The following is a 25,882-nucleotide window of genomic DNA, read 5'->3' on the forward strand; positions in this document are numbered from 1 at the left end:
ACAAGGTTTCCCTCTATCTCCATACTTCTTCATTCTATATATGGACCTACTTTCACATATGTTTTCTATTCAATAGAAGGATGGGTCTCTTAAGGGTATCAAGCATTCTAGAGAATGCCTTGCCCTAATCAACTGATGTTTGTTGGTAACATCATAGTGTTTGGCAGAAGTAATGAACGAGAAATTCAAATACTTGAATAGCTTTTCTTGGAGTTTAGCTCTTACTTAGGTCAAGAGATGAATTTTTCCAAATCCTCTATTTATTTTAGTAGAAACAAGGTTTTTGAACTCACGTTGTGGACAGTCAAACATTCAGTCCGGGAACCGTCCAAGCAATTAGTTATGTTTTACCCCAAATTCGATTCTTGGCTAAAAATTATTGAATTGATCAATAACCGATTGACCCAGGCGATTGAACCATTGATCCATTCAACAATTTTTTATTACTTTTTATTTTAATTCTTTTTTTTTGTCAGAACGGGCCATCCGTTTAAACCAAACGATCGAACCATTAACCTAGAAACTAATAGTAAGAACGGTTCCAATTTTGGATCGGATTTTAAAACATTAAGTAGAAATGTTCATCGGAGAACAAGAGCTGCTCTTGCACAATATATGGGAGTTTCTCTTATAAATTTCTTGGTCCTCCCTTCTACAACATGGTGGTCGTTTAACTAGGCATTTTATTCTTGATTAATTGAAAAATAAGCTGGCCACTTGGAAGGCTCATTGTCTCTCACATGCAGGTAGAGAAGTACTAATTAAGTCCACTATTTAGTCCATTCCATTCCTACCTATTTCATGTCTACACTTAATTTGTCACAAGCTAATCATCCCAGCATCAACTCTATTTGATTTCTAGTGGGGATACAACTTACAATCCTAATCAATCCCATATTTATTCCAAAGCTGGTCTAAGTTTACGAAGAGAAAATATCACGGTGGTTTGGGACTCGAAGAGGCTTCACTTAAAAACAGAGTTCTTCTTATGAAACTTTCATAGCACTATCTCTCTGAACATGATAGGTTATGGTCTCGTCTACTTTTTGGACGGTTAAGAAGAAGATTTTAGATTGGTGCACGATCTGATGCTTTTTGTTGGTGAACAACTCGGACGTCAAATTAGGTAGGCTGCTTGGTGGAACTGTAAAGAAAAAGAGAAAAGATCAGAATACCTGAACTGCTTTATCTAGTGTAGGCAATCCTACGCTTAAATTAATGAACTGGAGTTTTCAGAAAGCTAGATCAAAGAAGACATGGTGTGAATCCATAAACCAACAATGAATTCAGATAAGGTACCAACATGCAGTCCCAACATGCCATTGTAGCTGTACAACTGAACATCTCCATGAATGACAAGGCCCAAAGTTCGCATCTACGCTCCCACAACACATCCCAACCGTGTCTTGGGATATCACGCTGGAGCCGGGATCTGCTCCTCACATATGGGTGCCTCACAGGCATATGTGAGGAGCTGATGTGAATTGGGAACATCTCCCATGAATAATAACTAATAAGTACGGGAGATGTTCCCAATGCATGGTATGATGTGTGTGTGTGAGGCGCTTGTGAGGCTGTCAGGTGTGAGGAGCATGATCTGGTCTCATCATGTTGGGTGCCAATGGGGAGCTGATGTGAATTCCAAGGTCCAAGGAGATGTTTGCAAAGGAAACGGGATTTGCTCCTTACACATGGGCGCCTCACAGATACATCCATCGTGCATTGGAAACATCTTCCATGAATAATAATTTATAAATACGGAAGATATTCCCAATGCATGATACGATATGCATGTGAGGTCGGTGTGAGACGCCCTGCGTGAGGAGCAGATCCCGTCTCTTTGCAGAGTGCAGGGGCATGTTGGGACAGTATGACCGTTTAGTGATAGCAGATCCCTATCCACTAAAAACAGGATGAGACCCAAGTCCGTTTGCCAAAAACATGATTTGACCGAATACCGGCCACCTTTTTTTGTTATATATTTTAACTGTTTATCATTTATTAATTTTGTTTTAGTATTTTTAAATGAGAACATTATCCTTATTGAATCATCTTCCATTCTAAAATCGATTTTCATTTTGCGACAAGTCGCTTTCTTTCTTTTACTCAATTATCACCCGCTAATCGTCCACTCTGCCTGCTTCTATCTAGCAGAGTAAACTCTATCATGGAGATGGACAAGCCAGAACCAACATGGGCGGAATTGCTAGGAAGCAAACAGTGGGAAGGTCTGCTCGACCCACTAAACCTAAGCCTCCGGCGACTGATCCTCCGATGTGGGGATCTTTGCCAAGCCACCTACGACGCATTCAACAGCGACCCACGCTCTAAGTACTGTGGCAGCAGCCGCTATGGCAAGCGTTCCTTCTTTGAGAAGGTAAAATTCCAGCCCGCTTCTGACTATGAAGTTGCTGCCTTCCTCTATGCCACCTCCCGCGTCGACGTCCCTCAAGCCTTCCTCCTCCACTCCCTCTCACGAGAAGCCTGGGACCGCGAATCCAATTGGATTGGATACATCGCCGTCACCTCCGACCATGTCAGTAAAAAAGTTTTAGGGAGACGCGAGATATACGTAGCATGGCGAGGAACCACTCGGAATTACGAGTGGATCGATGTCGCCGATGCAAAGCCTAAGTCCATCAAGTCACTACTGAATTCACAGACGCAAGACCATACTCAACAGCAAAGCCACTGGTACGATCTTATCCTGGACAGAGTTCACGACAATGGCAGCGGCGACAGTAGTGACGAGGAGGAGGAGGATAGGACGCCGAAGGTCATGAAGGGTTGGTTCACCATCTACACCTCTAACGACCCAAAATCCCCCTTCACTAAACTGAGTGCCAGAGCTCAGTTCGTAACCAAGATGAAAGAACTGGTGGAGCAATACAAAGACGAGGAGCTAAGTCTTACACTAACAGGTCATAGCCTTGGCGCATGTCTAGCCATCCTGAGCGCTTTCGATGTCGTCGAGAACGGGTTGTCGATCCCTGTAGCAGCAATTGTGTTCGGCTGCCCACAGGTGGGTAACAAGGCATTCGATCAGAGGATCAAGAAGTTTTCAAACCTCCGAATCTTGCACGTAAAGAACGCAATAGATCTAATACCACACTACCCAAGCAGGGCACTGGGGTACCATTACACTGGCACTGAGCTTGTGATTGACACTCGGAAATCGCCAAGCTTGAAAGACTCCAAGAATCCCAGTGACTGGCATAACCTTCAAGCGATGTTGCATGTGGTTGCGGGTTGGAATGGAGCAGACAAGGAGTTCGAATTGAAGGTGAAGAGAACTATTGCTCTGGTTAACAAGTCCTGTGATTATCTAAAAGAAGAGTTATTGGTTCCTCCGTCATGGTGGGTTGAGAAGAACAAGGGCATGGTGCTTAACCAAAATGAGGAATGGGAGCTGACCCCGCCATTTGAAGATGATATCCCTGTCCCTGAATTTTGAGTTCTATTATCCATTTCAGTGCGGTTTGATGATTGATAGATCGCATCTAGTTATTATACACTACTTCGATAAAAAGTTGTACCATCAAATAATCTACTATGAGACTCTGGATTAATTCATGTTATGTTGGTTAAATTTTTACAAGTCTTGAAATGAATATGGTCAAATATAGATGCTACATTCTTGTGATTTGGTCAATGAGATTATTCATTTGAACTGGATTCAGGCCAAATTACCCATTTACAGTTTTCCTTCATTACATGCTTACTGGAAATATGCATCTTGCACCACAAGCTCCCTCCATCCATCGTCAGCAGGCACAGATACAATCTGATTTGAGAAAAACAGAGCAAAATTGAATATATGCAAAGCTTCACAAGACCTGACAGAATTACAGTTCCCAGCAACCTATTTATAAGTAACGTTTTACATGTCAAAGTGATAACTGCAGAAAAACTGAGGAACAGTTATTTGTTACGTTTTTTACATCCCATTCTCCTTCTCAAAGTACATACTATAAGGTGGGACAAGAAACCTTTATGTGAAATCTTGGTTCACAATTTTGTTGTGTTGGCTAGGGGGAATAGGAAAGAATCAAATAAAAAATCATCGCAATGGTGTACAAAGATGCAGACAGGAATAGATAACTTGAATCCAGAAGAAAGGATAAATACATAGATATGCAGGACAAGGAATTATATAGCTATTTTTCTTTTCTGCACATAACAGCTACAGGCAAAGAGAGAGAGACGACACTTACAAAGCAGAGAAGAAAGTCAACCAGACCTTATGTAGCTTCCACTGAAAGGATCTCCAGCTCTGCCCACCAGAGTGGAGAAAGCCTCGGGGTTGCTGCATCAGGTGAGATAGGAATCACCTCCCTCAGTTTTGAGGTGATCTCCCTCATCGTTGGTCTCTGCCTTGGATCCTGATGGGTGCATTCCTCAATCACCTCACAGATGATGTCAAGCTCTTCGTTTTTGAATGATTTGAGTGTGGGATCAATCATGGAACTGATGTTCTTCTTATCATTCAAGTATTCAGAAGCCTGGGAATGAAATATTTTATGAAAAAGAAAACATGATTAAAAACAAAAATTATAAAACTAGTCAACTAAGACTAAAAAACTAATGAAGGGTCAAGAGACATGTTTTCTTTACCCAGTTCAAAAGAGACCCTTCTTCAGAAGATGGAAGCCTGGCAGAAATAGTTTCTAGCAGCAATAATCCAAAACTATAGACATTTGTTTCAGGATCAGAAAGTGGAGGCAATAAAGAATGCTCTGCTTCATCTTCACCAGATGCCTTTGAATTGGAGCGGCCATGTGCTGAGAAAAAGATCTCTCCAATCTGTAGCATTAGACAAATAAATTAATAAATAATAGTACTCAACAACAATGAAGATCTGAGTGGACTTAAAAGAACTTTGTCTGTACCTTAGCTGCATAATCATCTGTCAAATAAATATAACAAGATTGCAGATCGGAATGTGCTACAGGTGGGTTCAGCTCATGATGCATGTATTGAAGACAATAAGCTACTCCCATAATAATCCTCATCCTGGTATTCCAGTCAAGATGTTCAGCGTCCTTAACTGCAAGACAAAAATTATAATGCTTTTCCCTTTCAAAATCCAAGCCTCTTATTTATGTGGTATGTTCGTAGTACAGATAAATAAAGAATTAAAATGGAATTATTACCATGCAAATGCTCGAAGAGACTTCCATTTGGAGCATATTCGAATACCATCATCCTATTGAAAGGTTCATCTTCTTCGCAATAGCCCAAGAGATTGACAAAATTCTTGTGGTTTACTCGTGAGAGAGTATCAATCTAATGTAGGTCCATACCAAACAAAAAATAAAGAATGCTAAGATTATGGTGGTTTTGGGGTGCCTACTTTATAGTGTCCTACCTACTTAATTCCAAGGTATATTATTAGTCACAACTAAAATCACATACCTTCTTTCTGTAGGACATCTCTGAGCATTTCAACCAATCTTTAGAGGACGTAACTGTAGTTGATACAACTGCAATCTCAACGCCACTGGACAAAGTTCCCTTAAACACTGTGCACTCTTCAATGGTACAAATAATGTTACTGAAATCTTCACAGGCTACTTCTAGCTCTGAACGATTCAGCTTGGGCACCCCTATATTTCAAATAATAAATGTTTCATTACTCAATATGCCATTTTTTTAGTGCAACTAAGATGACAGATGATAAATTTTGAGTAACAATATTACCAGTGACAAATGCCTTCTGTAATTGGCCACTCAATCCAGTCTTCCAAGGACCTATGGTTCTCACTGCTCGGTTTTGGCATGTACAAAACATTGCTACAACAATGATGAGAACTAATGCCACAGCAATAATGATGAGAATATATTTCCATCCTTTTCCAAATGAACCATCAGTTATTGGTTTTTGGTCATTAGGGCTTTGGGAAGATTGGTGCAATGGAGGATTTGAGGGAGGGGGCATCAATGAAGGTGGAGGATATTGTTTCTTAGCATTTGGTACCGCAGGAAAAGCCCCACTACTTTGGGTAGTTGGAACAACAGGCATCTCTTCAGGGATTGCACTACCACTTGCAGGTTCTGCCATGAGGTTACTTGATTCTTGAAGCAGTTTGCGCCGTACAAAATTTACTATGTCCTGTACATTTTGTAATATGTATGGTGAGTCTGGACCTGCAAGAAGAATTTGCACTCTTTTGCTCAATGACATAAAATTTTTCATGTTATAATGGCAGAAATGTAATAAGGAGCTTGCACTCACTTGGTGTATCATCACAACATTCCTCACTATGGTCATGCGAAGAGCCCCTTCCAAACTTGACACTTTAGAGGAAAAGCAAAGAGTTTCCTTAGTTAAAAATAAGTAATGACCATTATTATGTTCTTTAAAATAAGTTAATATATATAATACATAACGATACATATAATACATACTGTGGGAGCAACTCAAGGTAAAGCTGAAGTTTCCCTTTAATTCTGAATAAGAAGGAATCTTCTTTGCTCAAGTGTTTCAAACTGCTTTGCCAGATGCTGCCAAAAACATGGCCCATCAACATACTGGTAAAACTGTGAAAAAAGCTGAAAAGTCAATAGAAGGAAACTTATGACAAGTATATTTGATGAATATCTTTCCATAAGAATATAAGACTAAATAATTGCTAGAACATAATTCCCAAGAAAAATTAGCTAATAAATTCTTGTATGATAAAGAGTAAAAAGATTTCACTCTAGTCAAAATTTAATTGAGCGCAAAATTAGTAAACCATGAAATATAATTAGAATAGGAAGTGAACTATTCATTCAAGTAGGGAATGCCCAAATATTATTATATGAAAGTTGATCCATCTTGTTTTAATGTTAGAGCAATCATTATGTTTCTAATTAGCTAAAAGGTAAATTCAATATATCTCAACTCTGCACCAGACATGCACATAAATTCCAAATCTAATTTATTGATAGACTCAATTAGGGAAACTAAGATGAATTGAGATCTCTTCTATGGAACGCTTGTATGTTCATAGGAAGGCATGCATCCAAGAGCTTATAGTGTCACAAAAGAACAAAAACCATGAATAAAATCTCTTACCAATGTCCAAATTTTCTATTTAGACAACTGATTCCAGTTAGCTCATCAGATGTGAGGTTTTGATCAAATTGTAATTCAGATAGCAAACTAAGATTCCCAATCTCAACAGGAATTGTGCCTTGAAACTTGTTGTTGCAAAGCAGCCTAAAACACCAAAAACAAACAAAAATGAAATAATTTAATCAATGTTAATGGGCATTTAGAACCTTGAATGTGAAGCACCGATACAAATTTGTAAGGACTCACAGGCGCTTCAGTGAGAGCATTCCCCCAATTTCAGCTGGAATTGTTCCACTCAAATTATTATTCCTCAAATCCAAAAGCTCCAGCATTCTAAGTGCACTAATCTCTTTGGGAATAACACCTGAGAAGTGGTTCTTGTAAAGGATACTGTCAATTCAAACAAATAGAAATATTTAATGAGGACCTTCTAACCAACTTGTTGGCAATCATGAAAGGCAAAATGAGGTCATTAATTAAAGTATAAAAAAAGAACATAACATTATCATCCACTGAAATTTTGTCTAATGTCAATATTATACATAAGGCATACTTCTGAATAGAACAGATTTGTTTTTCAAGGAGAATCCAGCTTTGTATAAAGAATATTTCAAGAGAAATTTTCCACACCCATTAGCATGAATGCTCATGTCAAGGTACAGAGTACAGGAATCTTCTATGTTTCATTTGGTGGCTGAGATTTCTCATTTGAATCTCAAGTTTGATATTATTTCTAGAAGTCAAGGTTTTGGTTTGTCATTCCCAAAGTTGTAGACATTCCTTGTATTACCATGATATAGAATTTACTAGCAATATCAGAAATGAATTTTTTTGATAGATAATGTCAGAAATGAAATTAAATTACCGTTTACGTTGATCCTCTACTTGCCACCAAGTGGCACCCACTGCATATACTGCATTGATCCAGAAATTGACTATTGAACTAGCACTTTACTTAGAACATGCTAATCACCTGTACTGACCTAAGATAGTTAAAAACCATTCTAAATACAGTATAAAAATGAGCTTTGCACTTTAAATATGCTAAAAATTCTAAGAGTGATGCATTGAACTTCCCATTAATAAAAAGGAATAAGGTACAAGAGAGGGGAGCTAAACTTTCCCAACTCCCCAAGGAGGCCAAAAGCCATCCAAAAGAAAAGCTTACAGTTACAACTGAGCCCAGAAAACAGAAACCCTATTTACCCCTTGTCTAGCTAGCCCATCAGCAAAGGAGTTTGCACTTCTCTTCACCCAAGTACATTTTACATCAATATCCTTTTTCAGCCACTTAAACTTTCTCTTTTCATTGCTGTAATGCCAGAGATCATTTTGGTCTTCTTTTGACCAGCCCACTACAATCTCAGAATCAGCTTACTGATATTCAAGTCTTTAGCTCTTTTTACTCCTTCCACAGCTGCCAAAATCTCAGCCTTAGAGAATCACCTTCTCCAATTGGGCCTGAGAAAAGAGCTATTACATTCCCATCTGCATTCCTTAATATCCCTCCAATTCCTAAAGGCCCTGGATTTCCAATACTACTGTCATGGAATTTCAGCTTGATGAAGCCACTAGGAGGAGTCCACATAGGACTTTAAGTCTTCTTAATTAGGGCTGAGTTCGCAAGCTATTCTAAGAGTGATGCATTACATAATGGAGTTGTTGGGAGAATCTTATTTTTCTCTGGTAAATTTGTGAGAATTCATGATTCATATTTCTTGTTTTATATTATGCCATTCCTACAAGTAACATTAGAATGTGATTTCATGTAACTGTCGGTTCTTAGGACCACATGTTTCACAGCTTCTAACACTGTAGGTCATAGATGAAAATTAGACAGAGATGTAGGATTGCAAAAAAATGATATTAATCAGGATAAGAAACATATTAACCAGGACTTAAGCAAGTCACTGCTGTCAGAGGGGGAGAGTTAAACTCTTTTTACTTACAGCGATCTTAAGTGAGTAAGATTTCCAAGTTCAGGCGCCAGTATTCCTTCCAGAGAAAGCCCTTGTAGATCACTACAAATAGAGGCAAACAATGTAAATAATTGTTCAGCATAAGTAACATAAACATAATGTAAGATTCAACAACAAACAAACGTCACAAGCAATAAAAGTCTCAAAAAAGTTTAATAAATGTTAATAAAATTCCTTATTCTGAAAAATCAACCCATTGTATACAGAAACTTATGAAAAAGAAATGTGAACTCAAAAAGAAGAACCAAGAGATCTATTCATCATATTATGCTTTGAAGAAATTCATCAGCCTAGAAAAAATATAAAGAAATATATCAGGAACTTACAGCATTTCCACTTTACCGTCCACACAGTGAACGCCTGACCACATACAAGGGTTGCTGTCATCGGGGTTCCAATTTGAAAGAGCGCCATAAGGATCAGAACTCACTCTTGCCCGAAACTCCAGTAAAGCACATCCTACGCTTCCAGCCCAATTGCATTCAGGAAGAGAAATACCAATCAAACCACACAATCTTAATCATAAGAAAATTGGTATGGCAACACTACAGAGATACAACATGTTTACCCAACAACTACCTTCAGCATTAAGCGACCAACCCTGTTGAATTTCCAGAAGAAGCATCAAAACCAGAAAGCACGGAACTCTGTGGAGCTGGAGTCCAAAAGGATTCCATCTAACCTCCATTGCTTGGTAGACCAAATGCCGTGTTGGTGGTGGTAGTAACAATCCAAGGACCAAGATGCTACACATATTCGCCAGGTTTCTCTGTCTTCTTTTTCTTTTTATTTTTTTTTTCCTTTTTTTAACTTGATACAAACACTCCCATCAATAACCGACTCTTAACAGTAAACAACAAAGAAAAAATAGAAATTAAACCATTATAGAATCTATAGTGCTTGTGCTTGTCGATCAATCTGCCAATCTGGGTCCCTCGTATTTTGCGATCTAATTTGTATTACAAGCCTTCATTAAGGATTGCAGAGCTCGACTCAAATTATTCTGCAAACTCCAAGAAGGAGCCTCTGTGAAGCAACCAGAGCTGGAAAAACAAAACAAATTCTGAATGAATTTTAAATACCCACCAAATAAAAACTAAAAAGGTAAATAAAAAATATAGAATTCTTTCAACAAAAGCAAGTTGAAAAGAAACCCTCATTCACAAGCAATCCAAGGAAAAGGAAAGACGGGCTGAAAAGGGGAAAGAGACAGGCAGGACAGATGGGAGGGTAAAACTTACCGAAGTTCAGAGGCAACAACAGAAACACAATAAGAAATCAACGCCTTCTTCTTCTTCTTTCTTGTTATTGTTTTTTCGTTTGAAACAGGGTTGAGAACGAATTGAATATTTGGGTGAAAGGGTGGCTGTTGGGAGGAGATTGTGAACGAGGCAGCAAAGAAAGAGGGTGGCTGTCTATCTCTCTCTTCTCTCTCTCTCTTTTTCTTTTCTTTCTTGCTTTGTTTTCCTTCCTTTCTCCAACCTCACCAACCACCCCCCCAAACTGTCCTGTTTTTTTTTTCCTTTTTTTTTAAATTTTCTTTTTTAGTCGGTCCCACTTTCTTTTACATAATTACATTTTTCTTTTTTTTCTTGGTATTTTTGTGTTTAGATTTTTAGTGGACTCACATTTGATCGCCGGACTTCAGGCCATTAACTGCCACCGCCGGCGAGATATCCTTCCTCGCGGGGTTTTCGTGGCGGTAATGAGTCCCACCTCCGACGTCCCCGGACGCGCCAAAATTTCATTTGCCCCCGTTTGACCAGGACTCCGGTCTTAATACTCTTATCAATGAATGGCTCACGGCAGTGATTAAAATATGGGCTTCTAGTGGATAATGGCAATTTTTTGCCCCTAATATTAATAAAAATAATCATTTTTATATAATATCTAGAATATATATATATATATATATTAAAATAAGAAGGTTTAGAAACTTTTTTCTTTTTTGAATTTTTTAATTTTTTTAATACATGTTCTTTTTGAAAGTATCAATTAGAAACTCTATTTTCACCAAAAAAAATCTTTCTAAAATCTCTTTTTCTCACATGTTCCAATAATCTAAATAATTTAATATCCTAAACAACCTATTCCACTATCCTCAACTTTCTCCTAAATTATCTCTAATTTAGTAGGGAATTTCTCTCCTAAATTATCTTTAATTATTATTTATCTTCTCCCCCATTTTTTATCTACTATCGAGTTCGACTTCAGGGCAAAGCCCATTTGGACAGCTTTTACTGTCTTGCATTGAGAATATCTCCATACTTGTGTGCTATATTTCGTATGGAAATATTTCCAATGCAAGGTTGCAAAAGGTTGTTAGAATGGTGTGTGCACACATTTGCCCTAATAGAAGCTAATCTCACATCTATCTAAAGAAAGTTTGAATTAAAAAAAATTTAAGAATTATTTAAATACTCTAACAAAATTATATAATAACTTTAAAGTATTTATTAAAAAGACAAAAAATAACTATAATCGATTTATTAATATTCATATTAGTAATAATTATATATTTTTACAAAATTCATCACGAAATTATGTACAAAAAATATAAATTATGATTTTTTGGATTATCCAATCTAAATGTTAATCAAATAATAAAAATCTAACATTAAAAATGAAATATTACTTAAATAATTCAATAACTAAATATTTTATATAACAAAATATTTAACATAATTAGATTTTAAATAGTTAAAATAACAAAATTATGTATTAATAGTAATATAATTTTATGGATTATTAAATTCAACAAGTAATTAATATTTTAAAATTTAAAAATGATATTATTTCAATAAATCAACACTATTGTAAATAACCAATTTCATTTATACCAATTAATAATTCTAGAAAATAACTTTCAAAAAAAAATAATGTTTATTAATAATAATTTAAAAAACATAATCTATATTTATTATATATTTATGTATACAAAAATTAATATTTATTGTATTTTAGTAATTTTTTATTATTTTCTATGATAAATATATTTTCAATAATTATGTATAAATCTATTTTGTTTTTTTTATTTAAAAGAAAATTTTCAATAATTATTGAAGTTTACTATTATTTAGCTTTTTTTAATTTAATTTATTGTTTATTTTGCTATAAATTTTTAATAATTATTGGTGATTAAACTATTGTTCACGGGTTGGTTCGGTTTAGTTGTAAGTTGTTTGGCCAACCAAATCGACTTAGTTAGGTTGGGGAATTAGACACTTAGGTTATATCAGTTTGGGCCAATTTTCGGTTTGGTAAATCAGTTCAAAAGATTTAAACTTAAAAAATTAATTTAAAATTTAAGTTTAAAATTTTAAAAAAAGTACAATGGCATTATTAAAAAAATTTAAAAATTAACTTTATGATATAAAATATTTTAGCCTAGGAAATATTGGAATTTTCCCACTTTCCTGTATTAAAATAATATATTTAAAATATAAAATATTAATATATATTTATGGTTGGGTCATTCGATTTTAGTCAGTTTACAAATGACCAAAGCGAAACTAATCCAACCTATTCGGGTTATGAAATTGTTGAACCAAAGTCGATTGGAAATATTATAAATCGGGTTGGTTAGTTTCATTAGTTTGATTAGGAATGGCAATGGAGCGGGGTGGGGACAAAGAGCCTCTCCCCATCCCTGTCTCCACGGGGATCTCGACTCCCCGTGACTCTTTATAATGTCAACCATTATTTTTTGTTTTTTATTTTATTTAGAATGTAAAAATAAAATAATTAAAATTTACAATCATATTAGAAAAGATTCAAACATATTCAACCACATTTTTTAAAATATTAACATATAGACTTATGTATACATATATACATATATAAACATATGCGTATATACACATATATTAGTGGAAATCCCATGGGATGGGGATCGGGGTCCCCGCAAGGCAAGGAGTGCTCTCCCCATCCCCGTGGCGTCCCCACTAAGGGTAATCATCCCCATCCCGCCCCATTCAGGGCAGATCCCCATGGGGATTGGGGAAATGGGGAAAATTGTCATCCCTAAGTTTGATAAATAACCCTATCTAAAATTAATTATTGTTATTTTTGTATTGCAAAAAATATTATTAAAAGTAGTATATAAAATATAAATGATTATTAATTTTATATAAAACAATTGTATACTCTTGCATATTTCTATTATTTATCTTTAACTTAGCAAATCCCATGCATTGCACAGGTTCCCGCTAGTTATATTAAAACAAGGAAATCTAGAAACTTTCTCCTTTTTTTCTTATTTTTTAATTTTTTATTTCATGTCATATTTGAAAGTATCAATTACAAACTCTACTTTCCCCAAAAAAATCTTTCTAAAATCTCTCACTCTCTCTCTCCTCCCCCCCCCCCCCCCCCATGTTCCAATAACCTAAATAATCTAACATCCTAAATTTCTCCTAAACAACCTCCCCCACTATCCCCAACTTTCTCCTAAGTTATCTCTAATTTAGTAGAGAGTTTCTCTCCTAAATTATCTCTAATTCTTATTTCTCTTCTCTCCCACTTTTTATCTACATCTATCTAAAGAAAGTTTGAATTAAAAAATTTAAGAATTAATTAAATATTCTAAACAATTATATAATAATTTTAAAATATTTATTAAAAAGACAAAAAATAATTATAATTTATTTAATAACATTCATATTATTAATAATAATATATTTTTACAAAATTCATCACAAAATTATGTATAAAGAATATAAATTATGATTTTCTGGATTATTCAATCTAAATGTTATTCAAATAATAAAAATCTGACATTAAAAATGAAATATTATTTAAATATTTCAATAACTAAATATCTTAAATAAAAAAATATTAAAATTAATATATCAATTAATAATATATTTTAAATAGTTACTAAATAGCTTCCAATTATAATAAACAGATTAAGATTTTAAATATTTAGTTAAATAACTAAATATTTTAAATAACAAAATATTTAACATAACTAGATTTTAAATAGTTAAATAACAAAATTAGGTATTAATAGTACTATAATTTTATGGATTATTAAATTTAACAAGTAATTGATATTATAAAATTTAAATAATGATATTATTTCAATAAATAAATAATATTGTTAATAACTAATTTCATTTATACCAATTAATCATTCTAGAAAACAACTTTCAAAAAAATTATTGTTTATTAATAACAATTTTAAAAATTTAATATTTATTTATTATATATTTATCTATACTAAAATTAATATTTATTGTATTTCAGTATTAGTTATTTATTTTTGTGATAAATATATTTTCAATAATTATGTATAAATCTATTCTTTTTGTTATTCAATAGAAATTTTTCAATAATTATTAGAGATTAAACTATTTTTGTTTAGCTTTTTAAATTTAGTTTATTGTGTATTTCGCTATAAATTTTTGATAATTATTGGAGATTAAACTATCGTTCACGGTTTGGTTCGTTTTAGTTGTAAGTTGTTTAGCCAACCAAATCGACCTAGTTAGGTTGGGGAGTTGGTCACTCAGGTTATATCGGTTTGGGTCAAATTTTGGTTGGTCGGTCGGTTCAAAAGATTTAAAATTAAAAAATTAAGCTTAAATTAAAAAAAAAAATACAATGACATTATTAAAAAAATAAATTAAAAATTAAATTTATGATATAAACTATTTTAGCCTAAGAAATATTGGAAGTTTTCCACTTTCCCGTATTAAAAAATATATATTTAAAATATAAAATATTAATATATATCTATGATCGGGTCATTCAATTTTTATCAGTTTACAAATGGCCAAAGCGAAATTGATCCAAACCATTCGGGTTGGAGAAATGTTGAACCAAAGCTAACTAGAAATATTAGAAATCAGGTTAGTAAGTTTCATTAGTTTGATTCAAAATGGCAACGGGGCGGGGGCAAGGACAAGGAGCCTTTACCCATCCCTATTTCCACGGGGATCCCCACTCCCTGTGATTCTTTATAATGTCAACCATTATTTTTTTGTTTTTTATTTTATTTAAAAATAAAATAATTAAAATTTACAATCCTATTAGAAAACATTCAAACACATTCAACAATATTTTTAAAAATATTAACATATAAACGTATGTGTACATATATACATATATATTAACCAGGATCCTATGGGGCGGGGATCGGGGTCCACATGAGGCAGGAGTGTTCTCCCCGTCCTTGCATCGTCCCCGCCAAGAAGGATGAAAATTTGAAAATTTCCCCATCTCCGTCCCCTCGGGGGGGGGGGGGGGGGGGGTGGGGGGGATCAAATCATCCCCATCCCATTCGGGGCAAATCCCCACGAGGATTAGGGAAATAGGGAAAATTGCCATCCCTAAGTTTGATAAACAACCCTATCTAAAATTAATCATTGTTATTTTTGTATTGTAAAAAAATTATTAAAAGTAGTATATAAAATATAAATGATTATTAATTATTATATAAAGCAATTGTATACAGGGATGTCAATGGGTCGGGTTAAATGGTAAACCTGGCTTGACCCAACCCTATAGAGTTGGGTTAGGGTCAAGTATATTTGGTTTGGGGTCGGATTAGAGTTTTGATTCTTTGGCCTGAGTTAGTTCAGGTTTTGGCTGACCCGCCCCACTAGGTCATGATGCCTTGCATATATACCAAGTATTCTTGCAATTTTTTGACTTCTAACTTTATAGGCTTAAAGTTTAATTTATTTATATGTTGATTTTGATTTTCTTCTTTTTTCAAATGGAAAAAATAACACCTTAAAATCCATAAAACAATTTCCTTATTTAAATTAATGTATTTTATGTCTTTAAAATGTGTTAAAAAATACATTTCAAACTATACAGGTCAAGTCAAGTCGGAATCGGGTTAAACCCTGTAGGGTTGAGTCGGTTCATGAATCATGTATTTTTAAGCCGGGTTGGATCGAGTTCAGGTTGGAGTGCTAAAGGGTCAAGTTAGGGTTGAGACAAACCTGTGCCAAACATGACCCGTTGACATCCCTATGTATTCTCTTACATGTTTCTATTGTTTATCTTTAACTTAACAAATCCCGTGCATCGCACGGGTCCTCACTAGCATACATATTAAAACAAAGAAGTCTAGAAATTTTCTCATTTTTTTGAATTTTTTTATTTTTCTAATCCATGCCATTTTTGAAACTACCAATTAGAAACTCTACTTTCCCTAAAAAATCTTCCTAAAATCTCTCTCTCTCTCTCTCTCTCACACACACACACACATTCCAATAACCTAAATAATCTAATATCCTAAAATTTATCTTCTCCCCCACTTTTATCTACATCTATCTAAAGAAAGTTTGAATTAAAAAGTTTAAGAATTATTTAAATATTCTAATAAAATTATATAATAACTTTAAAATATTTATTAAAAGGACAAAAAATAATTATAATCTATTTAATAATATTCATATTATTAATAATTATATATTTTTACAAAATTCATCATGAAATTATGTACAAACAATATAAATTATGATTTTCTAGATTATTCAATCTAAATGTTATTCGAATAATAAAAGTCTAACATTAAAAATGAAATATTATTTAAATATTTCAATAACTAAATATCTTAAATAACAAAATATTAAAATTAATATTTTAGATCAATTAATAATATATTTTAAATAGTTACTGAATAACTTTCAATTATAATAAATAGATTAAGATTTTAAATATTTTGTTAAATAACTAAATATTTTCAATAACGAAATATTTAACATAACTAAATTTCAAATAATTAAAATAACAAAATTATGTATTAATAGTACTATAATTTTATAGATTATTAAATTTATCAAGTAATTAATATTTTAAAATTTAAATAATGATATTATTTCAATAAACAAATAATATTGTAAATAACTAATTTCATTTATACCAATTAATAATTCTAGAAAATAACTTTCAAAAAATTTATTGTTTATTAATAATAATTTTAAAACCTTAATCTATATATACTAAAATCAATATTTATTATGTTTCAGTAATTATTTATTGTTTTTTGTGATAAATATATTTTCAATAATTATGTATAAATTTATTTTTCTTTTGTTATTTAATAGAAAATTTTCAATAATTATTGAAGTTTAATCTATGGTTATTTACCTTTTTAAATTTAATTTATTATGTATTTTCGCTATACATTTTTAATAATTATTGGATATTAAACTATTGTTCATGGTTGGTTCTACTCAGTTGTAGGTTGTTTAGCCAACCAAATCGACCTGGTCAGGTTGGGGAGTTGGTCACTCAGGTTATATTAATTTGGGTCAATTTTCAGTTTGGTCGGTTGGTTTAAAAGATTTAAACTTAAAAAATTAAGTTTAAATTAAAAGAATCACAATGGCATTATTAAAAAATAATTTTAAAAATTAAATTTATGATATAAAATATTTTAGCCTAAGAAATAATGGAAATTTTCCACTTCCCATATTAAAAAAATATATTTAAAATATATATATATATATATATATATATATATATGGTCAGATTGTTCGATTTTAGTCAGTTTATAAATGGCCAAAACGAAACTGATCCAACCGAGTTGGGTTGGGAATTTGTTGAACCAAAGTCAACAAGAAATATTAGAAATCCGGTTGGTCAATTTGATTAGGAATGACAACGAGGCAGGGCAGGGACGAGGAGCCTCTCCCCATCCCCGCCCCTATGAAAATCCCCATCCATGTCCCCATCCCCATTCCCACTAACACAAACAAAGTTATCCCCATCCCCGTGGGGATCACCACTCCTCGTGATTCTTTACAATGTGAACCATTACGTTTTTATTTTTTTATTTAAAAAATAAAAATAAAATAATTAAAATTTATAGTCCTATTAGAAAAGATTCAAACATATTCAACCATATTTTTAAAAATATTAACATACAGATGCATGTGTACATACGAATACAGATACAGATACGAATACACTGTGAATACTCATGGATATGCACAAATGGAATTGAAACGCTTGGATACGCTTTAAAAATGCATAAAAACCATATAAATACATTGATAACATAAAGTTTAAAGCTGAATTATATAAATAAGGTATAAACATATGAAAAATGCATATGTTAATAAGTTAAAAGAAGAAAAACATTATAGCCAACAATTAATAGTAACTCTAAACCATGTACATGTCATATAATAAGATTACAAATTTTATTAAACAATGTTTATAATTTCAATTTAGGCCTCGTTCGTTTAGTGGTATCACACTTACCTGGGTAAATTCACTTACCCAGGTAAGTGTTTCCTAGGTAAAATTTACCCAGGAAAGTTTATTTACCCATGTTCTTTTAGTTGAAACTTACCTAGGTAAATTTCACATTCCAACTTATCCATGTTCTTTTGTCTCACCAACTTTCCTGGGTAAGAGGCCAATTTGTTACACTATTGCCAAAATTACCATTTTGGCCAAAATGATTTTTTTTTTTTTTTGTAGATGTTTTGTTTTATAAACCTATGTAATAGGTCCATGCTATACCGAAAGGAACCCAATCAATCACAAACCAATCACTATTGCCAACATTACCCTTTATGGAGGTTTTTTTTAGGGCTGTTCACGGGTTGGATTGGGTCGGTTTACTGAGATTTTTCCAACCGACCCGATCTGGTCGGGTTACCTAAAATTGAAATCGAAACCGACCTGGTCGGTTTGAGTCGGGTTGGGTCGGTTTCGGCTCTAAGTTCAACCATGCTTGAGAATTAAATTGTATTAGAGATTGTGCTTGAGTTGAGGGGCTAAGGGAGGCGGACCAAGTTAGAATAGAAGTTATCAAAAAAATAGAAAGTCAAACTGTATTAGAGAAAGAAGACTAAAATTTGTATATTTCAAGAAACCTTCTAATCTAAGTAAAAAAGGACACCTAATTATAATTGTAATTGGTTGCCTATTTGGTGTAAAACACCATAGAAACTAGGATCCTTTGATTATTTTCTTTAAACTTTTCCAAAAAAATTCCTTGTCTAGTTGTCTTACAATACTTGCCATTAATGTCATTCCTAACTAGAAGACTAGAAATTAAGTTAGGTTGTAACTAGGATAGAGACAACTTAGTTAAGTAGGAACTAAGTAGGTTGTAACTACTAACTACTAAGTCGGTTTGGTTCGGGTCGCTTTCGGTTTTCATGTGTGAAAACCGAAAGCGACCCGAACCATCGGTTTATAATTTTTTACAACCCGAAATCGACCGGTATTGAAGAAAACCTAGCCAACTCAGGTTGGGTCGGTCCGGGTTGGTCGGTTTGGTCAAGTTGGGTCTTCTTATGAACAACCCTAATTTTTTTAATACCACTAATCATAGAAAGATCTGAATTAAAAACAAACTAGAGGTTCATCCTGTCAAATCAATAAGTAGAACTTGCTATTTAAAACAAAAAAAGAAGAAAAAAAAAGATAATATGTTTTTGTTTTCAATTCATTAACTACATGTTTTTTGATAATCAAAATACAAAAAAAAGATAACTATTGTTCTATTGAGTTATTAATCAGAGACGAGGTAAGAGAAAATGTATGCATTTTTAAAGTCAGGTGGTAGGCTAAAAAAGTATTCAACCTCTCCCATGTCACTAGTTAACTTTTTACTCACTTTGATAATCTCATTTGAAGTTAAACTATGGATCTTCCTTATCACTTCAAACACTTTCATTCTCATCTCCCTATCCTCCTTATCCACATTTAATGCATATGTCATTTGTGTAACCCTATCACTGTATTCAACAAACTGTTGTTCAACCCTATCTATCTTTTCTAAAAGCACCTTAACCAACGGGTCATCATCCACACAACTCCTTGACCTCTTACTTGCTCTATGAGGATGAGGGGTTGATGAGGTACCTATTGGAGGTTGAGTGCATGGTGGTTGTGTAGCAGATTGTGAAGTCATGTTATCCTCTTGAAAAAACTTTAATCCAACTTGTTGAGCTTCTCCTTCATTAATTGGTTCATCTTCCATGGGTTAGTAACTTGATTGTTCTTCCCTATCAACTTCTGCAACATCAAAAGGGGTTTTTGCATGCTCCCCAGTGGCTCTGTTTCTTCCAAAGATGATAGAAAGTTCATCGAGAAATGGAAAATGCTTGTTCCTTATGGCATATGGATGGCTCTACATTTATCAAAACAAAAATATATTAATCAATTGGATGCCATGTAAAACAAATGTATACATTTGTCTAAAATATAAAATACAATAATCCATAATTACCTTAACCCACCCATTGAAGACTTATTCCTCACATGTAATGCATTTCATGATGTCATCCCACCCAAATCTTGAACAATTAGGGCCTAACATCTCACATATGGCCCCATATTGTCTCTTCATATGCTTCACCTTAGATTCTATATAAGGTGTTGCCTTCAATTCACATCCAGGGAGATTTTCTTCCATGTACTTTTCTAATTGTACCAAATACCCTGCCTTGAATGTCCCATTATCTGCTCTCTACATTCCACTTTGAGCCAACATCATTAAGCCCCCAACCAATTTTTCATCATCTGCTTTTGTCCAAACTCTATTTTGCCTATTTGGTTGTTTCTTCTTCTTATCCTTTCCAACCATTTTTAATAGCAAGTAATGGATAGACACAATGAAGGCATAGACAAATAAGTAAACAATTGTTACAAATAACTCACATATTATCTATTTCTAATAATAATTAATAGATGAATATAATGAATGCAACATAAATAAATGAACAATTGTTACAAACAATTCAAGTTTGATTGAACAACATATAAAGATCTAGTACATTTGACACAATAGACATAATAAAGATCTAGTACATTTGATACAGTAGCCTAAATAAGAAATCGCATTACTTAATGTCTAAATTGTTGCCATATCTGATTTGCCAAGTTGCCTCTGAATGCAGCCCATTCACTGCTACTCTCTAGACTTGTGATTTGTTCATCAACCTCTGCTACACTTTGTGAACCTCCTTCAGTGGCTAAGAAATTTTCAATTCTTAATTCCATAGAGTCAATTGACATATTTTTCCTTATATAGTTGTGTAAGAGGCAACATGCACTAATGATCCTACACTGGGTTATTATTGGATACCAAGTTATGGTCCTAAGTATTACCCACCTTATTTTTAAGAGGCCAAATGTCCTCTCAATTACATTCCTAGCTACAAAATGCTTCATGTTGAATATTTCAGTTGGGGTGCTCGGTTGGTGCCCTTGCCTTCACTCATTTAGATGATATCTTTTACCCCTATAAGGTATTAGAAATCCCTCACTGTTGGGGTACCTAGCATCACACAAGTAATAATAACCTAAACAAATATGACAATACATATTAGTTTCTTAAACATCAATATTAGAATTTTTTCTCTAGTGTCTTAATTCTCATGGTTCAATTATTACATTGTGGTACTTTTAAGCCATTTCTCCTTGAAATGGCATCACGAAGACTCTAGTGTCATGAGCAGATCTCTCCCAGCCAGGTAAGGTGTAGATGAACTGCATATCTGGTGAGCAAACACCCAATACATTTGTTGCAATTTCATTCTTCCCCGTTCGATATCAAGGCTTACCTTTTTCAAACACTCGGAACCTAATATATGTTCCATCTAAAGCCCCTAAACAACCCTATACAATAAGGTGGACCCACCTTGAACCACTTCCATTTCTCATCAATTGAGTTTGCAGGCACAGGTTCAGGCTTTTTAAGAAGGATTTCATGTAAGCGTAACACTACATTCAAGACCATATTGAAGTACTTGCTTAAGGTGGACCCAGACCTCCTAAAGTGCCATTTTTGCTCCCTAATCTTGACATCATGTGATAAAATGTTTAGGAAGCATGCAACCATTTCTTCCACTCCCACATGTTTACTACCTCTTAATTTTCCTACACTCCTTAGTTACTCACATAACCTCAGATAACTACTCCTATCCATTCGTATATGGTCTATATATGATTGATATGATTCCATGACCATAGACTTAATGTTTGAAAACTTAATTACAAGCCTTTCCTCCCATGATTCCCTACCATTCCTCTTTTCATCATAACTACTCAGTATCGTAGAGACCATCATCATTCTCCTCCTGATTGCAATAATAATAGCAATCAAAATACATAAATAAACACACAGCATCATCATTTCATAATGAATAGAAATAGCAATTGCAACCAACTTTTTCTTTTGATTCCTATTTAGTGGTGATCGAGGCATGCCATCGCAAAATATAGTGATGACCAAGGCATGTTTTTCAAATTAGACATGCAAGAAATTATTAGAATAAAAACAACTTAAGATGGAAAGAAATTCAAGTTACATAAGGCTTAGTTTAATGCAGAAAAAACTTTTCTTGTCTTAGATAGTCTTGATTATATTTTTCTAAGCATCAAGTAATCCATGTGTAGCAAATCATAGTGATTAGGTCATCTCCCTGCAAAATGTAGAGAGTTTCAAAGCCATCATCCCCTATACCTATACCAAATAAATATAGTTATAGAGAAGAGCCCAGATAAAATTAAAGTTTGTTAAATACTTATTTATCAAATAAAAAATGGACATGTAAAAAGGTAAGAGAGAGAGAAAGGAGATATCTTTCTTTCTTTCTTTCTTTTTCTCCATGGGGGGAGGAGGGACTTAGGGAGGGACCGAGGGAGAGAAAGGAGATATGACACGCTTCATATCTATGGATGTTTTATAGTTGTATTTATAAGTAGTACTACAATTATTGGGAAATGTCTTCAACATCATTCCCAAACAATGCTTAATTCTCCTTGCGGCTAGATGAAACAAAGACTTGCCTTAGTTGTAACAGTTTTCGACAACTAAACGGTTTAATTTAAGTTTATGAAATCTAGACAAAGGAGAATCACTATAAAACATCAATAAGCAGAACATTGAGATCATGTACTAGATCTAGCCATTCTGTTTTCCATGAATACCAAATAAAAAATCAGTATACAAATAAACAATTAAGATGCTCCAAATCCCCCACATGTTTCCACATACATTAGTTTGGACCATTCAACATATAAAAATTGCGTCTTTCACCATCTGTGGATATGTTCATGAGACAAATTCAAACACTTAAATAAAATTGTCACAGTCAATGTTATTAAAAAACTCTACAAAAGTGTATTACAAAATTCCAGATCCAAAAACTTGGCATTTCACTTGAGGCTGGGGCCATCCAAATATGCAACTTATAACAAATTGCCTCTCTAGAATCTAGTGGTTGACACCAACCAACACCTAATCAAGGCGAATAGGTGATGCAAGATCCAACAATTCAGATATGGGATTTGCCAAATTATATATATTTGATATTAGTGCCATTATCATTATTTCAACAACTATTTTTTGCTATCTGATATTTTGATTTTGATTTTATTAGTTTAGTGGTCATACCTAACTGCATTAGGAACTGATTTTCTTAATTATACCAGGAATCATCCTAATTGGATTATAAGTTAAAGAAGAAAAAAAAGGGTAGCCAACCATCCCATCTTTGAGTATATAAGACCCTTCTTTTTCTATTTTTTTTCTAGAAAAGGTAAAGTGTAGCTCTCATTTGTATATGGCAAAAATTGGAATACATGTACAACATAACCCATGCATACTGCTTTAAGTTGGAGAGAGAAATTTTAAACTTCGGTGTGAAGATATAATCAGCTACAAACCAGAACGAACAAGACAACAGAAGCAATGCACATGAGAGAATATAAGCATACCCTAATAATGAGCTCACGCAACCAACTTTATATAAATTAATGTAAACTAGATCCTGTGTGGTTCAAGAAATCTAAAATGGGTTGAGGCAAAAATCCCTTTAAAGTTACAGTGAGAATTAAAACAGATAGTTGCATAATCGTTTTAACACATTTACTAAAAATCTAAAATGAGCTGAATGGGTTCAATCATTTGTATGGGAGCATTAGGGCAAAGAAGTCGAGCATATTACAAAAGAAGATGCACATTCTTAGAAATAAGAGAAGACCGAGATAAAGATTTGCGACTCAAAAACCTAACTAATCTAACAAAGTTTAATAGAAAATGAAAACCTAACTGATCAAATAAAAGAACCATCTACTAGCTCTTACAAAAGCTATGAGATTTGCGGTTTACTAGATGGAGCTCGAAAGTTCCAGTAATGGAAGAGAGAGTGGAGGCCTGGAGGTGGAGGAGACGTCGACCTTTGCTAGCAGTGCAAATGCCCTAAGCTTGTTGACAACATAGGGGTATTTTCAACTGATTAAAACACCCCACGATGGGAAAATAAACTTATCCACCTCTGAGGTGGGCAAGTTTTTCCTAGGTAAGTGGGCTTTAAACTTACCTAGGGGAAACTTTAATTTCTATGGGCCCACATGTTATTGCAAAAAAACATGGGAAAGTTGGTCAGTTTTCCCATTGACCAACTTTCCCACCTCAACTTACTGGTAAACGAACGGTGCCTTAATAAAAATTATTATAAAACGCATTAATCACAATGAAATGAAGATGATATAAAATAAGATTGTACCTTTAAAGTCCAATATCTGCAACCCAAGTGAGTTTAATTCAATAATTTGAAACTTTTCATGACCTAAAAATATATAATTAAGAATGAGAAAATATTGCATATAAATAAAATTATTAAGAAGATAATAAAAAGGCTTAGTCATTTAATAACACACCTAGCATTAATACCACATGGAGGCTGATAATCAAGATCGAAATGGCTAATATCAATGTTATGCATGTTTCTAATATAATTGCAATATTGGCTCGAACTCATGAAATTGCGATGATAATCTCTGAATTCATTCAAAAGTTGATGATATCTCTCTTGAGGGACGTATTGTATTCCAAATTCATGTGAAGATACACCACCACTATCACCATATCACTCAAAAGGACCAGAATCAAAGAGCCAAGAACCAATTGCAGATTGGTAAGAACTGTCATGTCCATATGAATTATATCTTGAAATTGATGAAAATAAACTCATACTACTAAGTCTTGCATCATTTCATCATAATAATGAGATTGTCTTTCACGATTACGATTTTGGTCTTATGTGGCATGATAAAAAAAATTGTTCTTCAATAAATACAATCATATCATCATTACCAACATTGCCTCTTTGTGGTGTATATTGAATTTCACTATAACCACCACCACCACATTCCTCATCATTGCCATTATCATCATCACCACCATCACTACCATGACTATCATTTCTATCATTATCATCAGTAAATTATGTTTCATTAATATCCATTTGACTGCATTGTTCTTCAACCCAACTATCAACATCTACATGTAATTTTTCAACAATAAATGTGTTGGGTCTAAGTGGATCACCAAGTTCATCTAGCAACATTGTATCCTTTTGATTACTTTACACATCATCATCATCTTATATGTCGTCCAAATTTATAGGATCAAAATATCCCTCTGAACGTTTCCTATCATTTATAAGATCTCTAATCTTTAACCTTATGTTATAGTGGACGTAAACTAACATTTCCAAGTTTTTATATGATAGATGGTTTCGTTGGTTTTAGTGTATAAGGTCAAAAGTGCTCCAATTACATCCACACCCATTATATGATGTAGTCTGTGATAGTACTTTCATTGCAATGGATTGTAGATTTAGAATGCTTTCTCCAAATAAAAGCCACCATCCAGCTACAAAAAAAAAAGAAAATTATATATTAGTATAATATATAATTTATCATCAAATATTTAATATTACAAAGGTTACAAAAATTAAATTACTTAGATCAGAATTGTCTCTTAATCTTTTGCTTAAAGAATTTGCAAAAAATCTGTGTGCCTCACAAAATTTTTTTATCTATTTTGCAATAATGGTTGTTAATACAAGAG

General features: G+C 33.4%; 2 protein-coding genes across 8 annotated transcripts; one reads left to right on the forward strand and one right to left on the reverse strand.

Annotated features, from left to right (window-relative positions):
* Positions 1-1,126: 1,126 nt before the first annotated feature.
* Positions 1,127-10,556, reverse strand: LOC104611566 (protein MALE DISCOVERER 2-like). 7 transcript variants are annotated; one of them, XM_088896336.1, is made up of 15 exons: positions 10,281-10,555; positions 9,619-10,082; positions 9,366-9,498; positions 9,010-9,081; positions 7,307-7,450; positions 7,061-7,204; positions 6,409-6,552; positions 6,236-6,297; positions 5,701-6,147; positions 5,416-5,606; positions 5,154-5,286; positions 4,890-5,047; positions 4,615-4,803; positions 4,215-4,502; positions 1,127-1,144 (listed from the first exon to the last, which is right to left on the reverse strand). In XM_088896336.1, exons 2-14 carry the CDS (start codon positions 9,791-9,793, stop codon positions 4,242-4,244), a joined length of 2,253 nt encoding a protein of 750 aa, XP_088752462.1. In that variant the 5' UTR covers positions 9,794-10,082; positions 10,281-10,555; the 3' UTR covers positions 1,127-1,144; positions 4,215-4,241. The 7 variants fall into 7 exon arrangements, with proteins under 7 accessions (XP_088752462.1, XP_088752463.1, XP_010276979.1 ...); XM_088896337.1 differs by lacking the exon at positions 1,127-1,144 and adding an exon at positions 3,531-3,836 and having other exon boundaries at positions 4,241-4,502; positions 10,281-10,556; XM_010278677.3 differs by lacking the exon at positions 1,127-1,144 and adding an exon at positions 3,531-3,784 and having other exon boundaries at positions 4,241-4,502.
* On the forward strand, positions 2,088-3,598 carry LOC104611567 (alpha/beta-Hydrolases superfamily protein). The gene has a single exon (XM_010278681.3). The coding sequence runs from the start codon at positions 2,168-2,170 to the stop codon at positions 3,452-3,454; it is 1,287 nt and encodes a 428-aa protein (XP_010276983.1). The 5' UTR covers positions 2,088-2,167; the 3' UTR covers positions 3,455-3,598.
* Positions 10,557-25,882: the final 15,326 nt, after the last annotated feature.

The sequence above is a fragment of the Nelumbo nucifera genome, chromosome 1 (assembly GCF_055504915.1).
Source record: "Nelumbo nucifera cultivar China Antique chromosome 1, China Antique-T2T, whole genome shotgun sequence".
Taxonomy (NCBI): domain Eukaryota; kingdom Viridiplantae; phylum Streptophyta; class Magnoliopsida; order Proteales; family Nelumbonaceae; genus Nelumbo; species Nelumbo nucifera.